Raw genomic sequence first — 7,906 nt, 5'->3', positions numbered from 1 at the left:
ATAGAAAGAGAGGGAAATGAGATTGCATGTAAGAGACAATAATGGAATTAGAGAGATTTATCTTGGAGATTACGCAGGACAAAACCCTACATGAGAGCAATAGCTTCTCGAATGCTGTTCTTTCTTCTTTTTTTCATATTTCTTAGCATTCTCTAATACATTTACAAAGCCAAGAATAATATCTCACTGATATAATATAGCTCCTTTACTTCTATTCCATCCTTCTCTATTCTCTAATCTATTCTTCTACTCTACCTTCTACAGACACCATATTCTATTCTATTCTTTGTGTTATTTTATTGAACTAATGTAGAAGTGTTCTATTTTATTTTTTAAATAAAATCTGGCAGCCAAAAAATATTCTTCCCTTTTCTTTTCCCATTAAGAAAACAAGAAAATTAAGGTATAGCCTAGATCCGAATTGGATAAATGATATGGCAGAGCAGTAATACTATCAAAACATTTGGTCTCTTTCGTCTTTTCATGCCCAAAAACAACTCACTTGTGACTTGAAGAAAGATGGAAGCAGATGTCCCAGGTCATTGCAGGAACATTTGAAATGCATCCATATTTTCTTCTGCTCTTTCTTCTACTAGACACTGAATGCTACTCTATTCTCTGTGCTATCAACAGTCTAGCTCATACTGGTATCAGGATTTTACACTCCCATTATATATTTGAAGTCAAACTCTTTCTTATTAAAAGCCCTTGTTTGTCCCATCCCATGTTGGGCAAATTAATAAGAATTAAGCTGACTAGTTGAGTTTAGAAACAAAATAATCAATTTAATAGGATAGTTCAAAGTATTTTACTTTTTGACTAGTAGGTTGCTAAATGTTTATTTATTAAATTAAGAAAATAAAGTTTACCCATGCAAAATATGACCAGTCCATGCAGGTTGGAGGCTCAAGCACTGGCCCATGAGGCCAATTTTGGTTTGATCGACCATTCTAGTTCTGATAACCATTATACCTATTTATTTGCTCCTCCAAAAATCTAAATGTATTTCACTGCTAACCCCCTATAATAGTCCTTGCCAAAAAGTTGTTTAAAGGAAATGCATTTCATCTCAAAATCAATTCTTGAAATCCCAATAAACAGGGAAGATACAGTTAAATCAGAAACTAATCCTGAATGTCCCAAAACTAACTATTTCTCAATCATAAAAAAAATATTCTTCATCTGCAAGACTATGACTCTTTAGAGTCTCATGAATACTCCTCTGACCAATGTTATATTTCCTGTGAAACAAATGACATACCTGAAAATGTTGATGCTAAACAGGAGACAACAGCTGAAGAAATCTTGAGAAGATAAAGCAATGAGATATTGAAACCCATGTTGACAATGATAAAAAGCACAGGTAGCAGGGGGGCTCCATTACATCCTGAAACCAGATCTTATTACAATATGAACGTTTTTTTAATCAAAACAGTTACAAAGGGAATATAAAAGTAGGATATGAAACCTAAATCATGTGTTAGAGGACAGGGAGAGAGGGAAATGAGTTTGTATATAAAAGAGGAGAAGAGAATAGAGGGATTTATCTTGGAAATTATGCAGGGCAGAACCCATTTTCTTCCTTAATACATTTTCAGGGGTAAGAACGATATCTCACTGATATCATTTAGCCTTTATGCTTCTATTCCACCTTCTACTCTCTACTATATTTTTCTGCTCTATCTTCTACCACACGCTATATTTTATGCTATTCTCTGTGTTATATGTCTAGTCTAGCCATATTGGTACCAGGATCTCACACTGGATAATACTTTCATTATCCTATAGATATTTCTTTCGATTGACACTTATGATTACATAAGAAAAAGATATTATTTTAGATACATAGTGAGTGCAAACAATTCTATACTATTAACCAATTCCAATCATATGCATATAGGTTACTTTCAAGACTGAATAAGCCAAACATTATTATTAATATGACAATGCTAGATCAAATAATAAAGTTAAACTTTGTTAGACTAACAATATATCAAAATTAAATTCTATAAAATAAATACAGCTTACCACTTGACAAACTCCCAACATTCAGAAAGCAGGCCGCTCCTTCTTTGAGGTAGTTTGGGAGTTGACTGAACGGGACACCCCATAATTTTGATAAGAATGGGAGCAGGAGGCATATGAATAGTGCCTACACTAAAGCATATACTCTTGTATTTAGGAATCTATTTGTATATATCTTTATAAAACTTAACATTATACTTTCAAATGATGAAAATTCATAAGAGATTTTTGGATACTTACTTGGAATGCTGACCCGAAGGAATTGACGACAAAGAGATCAACAGAACGTCCCTGCTTCAGATAATACAAAACATTATAAAATTATTACCATGTCAGATTTTCTTTTAAAAGAAAGATAAAAAGAGCATTAAGTTGCATGGTTTGGAAGCTTTATAATCACGGTGCAGGATTTGTAACTCCCAATTGTGATTTATTATTTCAGATATATTCCTTGATGCTTAACTTATCTTCTCCGTCACAGATATATCACAAGGCGGTAGTGATTTTGTTCTTGCACAGTGGCTGCAGCAGCCATTGAACAAATTTCCTATTTTTTTATGTATATTTGGATTTTGTGGAAGATTTTTTGTTCAAGTTCCCTGGGCTCAAGTAACAGGAATAATTATTTATGAAAGTATTAGATAGGGTGTTTTGTTTGCCCAAGTCCTAGAGTGAGAAAACTAAGGATCACGCAAATATGAATCACAAATTGATTTTACATCCAAGGCATCCATATAAAAATTCTCATCATATATGCCGTGTTGAGCTTGGTATATATACCTGCGACTGAGGAAAACAATGAGCCTAGAGATTTCATATTAGGAAGAACACTAACAAGAAAATGTCAGGATGAAGTGATGGCTGACCCTGCCTCTGTGAACAGACATAACCACCACTGCCTAGTGATTTGTCTCTGACAGGATAGGTGAAGCATCAATGGATATCTTTTGCAAAAATAGAAAAGAAAGAAAAAAATGCTAAGGGATCCCTCTTTCCGAAGAAAAGAAAGGAACACTTCTGTTATTTTTAAGGGAAGGAGTATGTTACTCCCAAACATAGGTATTAGGTAGGAGTAGTGAATCCTTCACCAAAGTTCTTTTACAATAAAAGACTATATCCTTTAACTTGACAAATTAAAATGAGTCTATCATGTATGAATACATAAGGCCAAGTGCATGAAGAATTAAGATAATGCAATGAATAATTTGCAGCTAATGTTATGAAGGCTTTAAACCCGGAAGTGAAATCCCTTACTTCAGAAGCGTCAAATGATCCTATGACCTTCAAATTCTAAATCACACAAATATATGCATTAAAAGAATTCATTACTACATGCACCTTCAGTTTCCTGGTTGCGTCCAAAAAGATTACTTCCTACAAAGTATGAAAAAGCCAAATGTCACCAGAGAGAACTATCTGAAACCTAGGAAAAATCATAAAAATAGACAATAACCTTCAGCACGGTATCAGCTGCTTGGAATAAAAATGAAACTATCATTAAAAGACTCCAAAATATACCAGCTTCCTTCAATGAATTCCCAGCACCTGATCCACTGCATTTCATTGACAATAAATACAAAATTGGAATTCCAGATACAGAATAGTCACAAAGTTTAAGTTGTACTGCCCACATCTAAATTACAAAACAACATAGAACAGGCTTACATAGTCGAACATCTGAGAAACTAACATGTACTGACCTTGCTACAGTAATAACTACACCAGTGGCTACAAGAAAGCATCCAAGCAGCTGGTTGACTTTATATCGTCTCCCAAGAAAAATCATTGACAGGAGAATTTGCCACACAAGGAAAGTCTGCAAGAAAAGAATAACTTAAAACAATGATCCACTCGTACACCTATAATTTAACTCATACATGAAACATATAGATGAGTTAAAATAAGTAAAGAAAGTAAGCGTCACACAATGTTCGCTGTTTTGATTGTCAGATCAAGGTAGTTACATTCAGTTTGTTGAATGAATATTGCACCCCATCTAAAGACGATGGTTTAAAAATATAATAATCAGCAGTTGAGAAGTAAGAAAATTCCATATCAAATTAAAACTTTTGGCCGAAAGAACTCTGGAGAAGCCCACATCACAACTTTTGTAGGGATAAAACTACAAATTCAAGGCACAACAATATTTTAGGACAAGGCTGCACACCCTTCAGCAACATCACTTATAACTTCATCTCCCTCATTCTCACACAGATAACAATTTGCAAATGGAAGTTTTTATACAGATACAACAACAACTCAGCATTGTCACATTAATATGAGTCATATTAGATGAAATGAATTTCTATCACTAATAACTTATAGCTATTTACAACGCACAGTAATTTACTTGGCAATCTACTAATGGCACACTTCATGTTAATCATTGAAGACTTCTTAGTATCCTATCACATACCGTCTCATTTTTCTCTCAAATATATCAAGTATGTTAACTGGTAGTTACATCTAGGATTTCAATCTGCCAAAAATAGTAAGCCAATAGTAACATTTTTCAATTGAGATTTGGGTCAAGCCTAACACTATCACCATGTTTTCTAGCAAACTGTTTTACGCTTGGGACAACTTAGACAGCAATGAAGCAGTCCATATTTCCAAGGACATCAGCTGTGCTTCTTTTGGTGCAAGGTACTTACTAGCTGACTTCTAAAAATAGGTCAGGTGGTATATACTACCTCCATTCTTGAATATGTATCCAATCTTGAATGTACAAATGAATGAAAATATTAAATAGACCTCAATGTTGAAAAGATTAGAGTGTCTTCTATAAGAAGGGTAGAATAAGATGGGAAGAATATTTATTACACTCCAAATTTACTAAAATGACAAATAATTATGGACAAGCTATGTTTTGGAGGCAGACACCTATTTAATTAGAGATAGTATTTGCAAAGACATAGCTATATTTAGCTTTTGAATTCATTTTTATTCATGTATGAAATTTGCATATAATTTTGAAATTTTCATATTTCATTAACGGAAATGCAGCAGTAAGATAATTAAACAATAAATTCAAAAAAGCAATTGACTGCTGATAGTTTTTTTTACCTGAGACAAAATTGGAATTGATGCCCCAGATAGCATTGCTGATACAACATACAGGAAACAAACAATTAAATGACCATTTCTAAAAACAAACCAAAAATTGAACAGCCCAACAATATTGGTATCTATCTCCTACAATACCTCAGACATGAAACACAGTCACAGAACCATCACAAATTCGAGATGAAACAGAGAACTATAAGATATGAATAAAAGTGAAATTAAGAATGTTCAAAATCTATGCCGTTTGATATTTGGAAACGCCGAACCTGTACAAAAGAGCTAAAATTGGCAACACTGAACCTGTACAGCATAATTTTCAAAATAAAAGGTGCTTCAAAGCTGGGATGACCAGTGTCAATGTACCAACCATCCTCCCCTTAAATGTTTCTGCATTTTGTACAAAATTGATGGAACTCAATGAAGGAAGACTAACTAAAAACAACCAGAAAAATGACAAGCATTACCTCCTGCTGCCATTCCCGTGGCAGCACCAAGAGCCTCCAAGAGACCAACAACTAGAAATGGTGTTTTCGGCATTGATAACATCTCATCAGTGACAATGCCCACACGATATCGAATAGTCAAAATTGAGAAGTACACAAGTACATATCTGAAAGAAAGAAAATACCACTCGATTTAAGTTGCAATTTATACTATTCACTAGGGTAAAAAATGCACGTAATTTACATCCAATAACGTCCAATTGTAAGGTCTTAGGTTATTATAATAATGATAATATTAAGAACTAGAAGTGGAAGAAATATATATGACCTCTTATAACAGCCATATATTGCACTCAGATATCGTCATTTTGTTTTTAAAATGTTAGGTACTTATCAATTATCACTTTTTAAATAATACTACAACAACAACAAAGCCTTATCCTACTAGGTGCAGTCGGCTATATGGATCATACAATGCTATTGTGCCCATCATATACTATGTTTACAGTAAGATTATTTAGGCATAGATCTCTTTTAACCACCTCGTGTATAATTTCGTTAGGTCTTCCTCTGTCTTATGTCACTTGTCTATCTTCTTTCAAATCCACGCTTTTACTCAGATGCTCTGTTAATCTTCTCTCCACATGTCCAAACCATCTAAGACGAGATTATACAATTTTTTTAACAATAGGCGCTACTCCAACTTTCTTTCATCCCCATTTCTTATTTTGTTTATATATGTTTAGCTGTTCATGCATCTAAGCATCCTCATCTATGCGTTTATGCCACACTAAACTTATGTTCATGCTTATTGTTTCTCCATTCTATATAACATAGCTGGTCTAATTGGCAATACATTAAAATTTACCCTTAAGTTTTAAAAGTTCTTAAATAATAACGATTGTTATTGGCATTCTCATATTGCTAGAGGAAAGAGATATTATATTCTTTATCAAAAATGCTATTCGTATACCAAAATTAGTCACTAAAATCAATCATCATATATTTGTATACAAATATATACAAATACATTGTTATATGGTGGATTCTAGTATGACTATGCTATAGTGGCTATGGTGACTATGCAAATGTTGTTAAAATTAAAGTCACACTTTTTCTTTACATTTTGGTAGCACTTTTCAAACAACACTTTTTAAAAAGCGCTGTTTAACAATAAAAAAGTATTATTTTAATTTTAGCAACACTTTTTGAAACATTATAGTCACGGTATTCATTGTAACATAGTCACACTAGAATGACTCATGTTATTTAAGTATTTAACTCGTTTTAATGTGTATTTTGTATTTCAACATGTAGTTTATATGGTTGACTGATTTTAATAGCTAATTTTGGTGTACACCTAGCAGGCTAGCATAGTTAATTCTTTATATAAAGTCTAGGTAACTCTCATTACTTGATATAGGATTTTAGGTTGAATTAAGCTTTTATATATATATATAGTGGTAACCTGTATTCTTTGCTTGACTAGCGCACATTTCTACATTTCATTAAGAGGAACATTAGGATGTCTACCTCAAAATTTTATCGAAACTGCTCACGCTAAAAAAGAGCAGAATTTATCAACAAAGTGTTCTCCTACCTAGAGAAAATCCGGTGAAAATTAAAAGCGTACACTTGAAAACAAATGTTCGCCAACGAAAAGTTGGAAAGAAGGAGGCGAACCATAAACATCAGCAGATAATATGCCCGGACCCCACAATAAGAGGTTCAAGTGGCCATCAACATGAACCAAAAAACGCATAAAGAAAGAATAAAATAAACATATACGTATAAAAAATTAGAAAAAGAAAACCTTTACAAAAACTAAGTTACATCAACGAGGAGAGAAATTAAAACTTGTCTTTTACAATAAAATTAAATCCAATTGACTAGAAAACAAATGGTAACAAACAAATATTTATTAAGTTATGCTAACTAGCAAGAAAAAAACAAAATTGAAGAAGTTAACGCTGAAGAAATAAAACCAATAACTAAACAATAACAAAAATAATATTTGTACACTAAAAAAATAATAGAAGCAACCATGTTGGGGTTATTAAGATAAATAAATAGTATTACTATTAATAACGTACGAAATCACAAGAACCACACAAAATGATAAATTAGCTTTGTAAAGTTAGTAGTTAACACTCCTTCCCAACCTGCCATTAATGGTTTAGCTTAATTCTCTGCACGAGTTCTATACGGCAATCCAGAGTTAGATTCCGGTTTAATAACAAAATCTTTAAGTAACGTTTTCATACCACTTATCCCATTTACCCAAGAAGAAGAAGAAAACATGGAAGAAGGAAGCGGTGAAGTGAAAAGAAGTACCCGAAAGTAGCAAGCTGAGCGAGGAAGAAAGGGTACTG

General features: G+C 33.0%; 1 protein-coding gene across 1 annotated transcript in view; it reads right to left on the bottom strand.

Moving 5' to 3' along the window:
• LOC107482492 (protein CLT1, chloroplastic) overlaps nucleotides 1-7,906 on the bottom strand; it is a gene marked incomplete in the record, with an annotated part of 10,096 nt that overhangs the window by 1,645 nt on the left and 545 nt on the right. Inside the window, 9 exon segments of the mRNA XM_016103017.3 lie at nucleotides 1,262-1,387; nucleotides 2,029-2,152; nucleotides 2,266-2,316; nucleotides 3,364-3,399; nucleotides 3,479-3,578; nucleotides 3,726-3,841; nucleotides 5,092-5,129; nucleotides 5,556-5,701; nucleotides 7,869-7,906. Coding sequence (XP_015958503.1) covers nucleotides 1,262-1,387; nucleotides 2,029-2,152; nucleotides 2,266-2,316; nucleotides 3,364-3,399; nucleotides 3,479-3,578; nucleotides 3,726-3,841; nucleotides 5,092-5,129; nucleotides 5,556-5,701; nucleotides 7,869-7,906 — 775 coding nt within the window.

Source organism: Arachis duranensis, chromosome 4 (genome assembly GCF_000817695.3).
Source record: "Arachis duranensis cultivar V14167 chromosome 4, aradu.V14167.gnm2.J7QH, whole genome shotgun sequence".
NCBI lineage: Eukaryota > Viridiplantae > Streptophyta > Magnoliopsida > Fabales > Fabaceae > Arachis > Arachis duranensis.
Note: the sequence above shows the minus strand (reverse complement) of the source record. Positions and strands in the feature narration are given on the sequence as shown.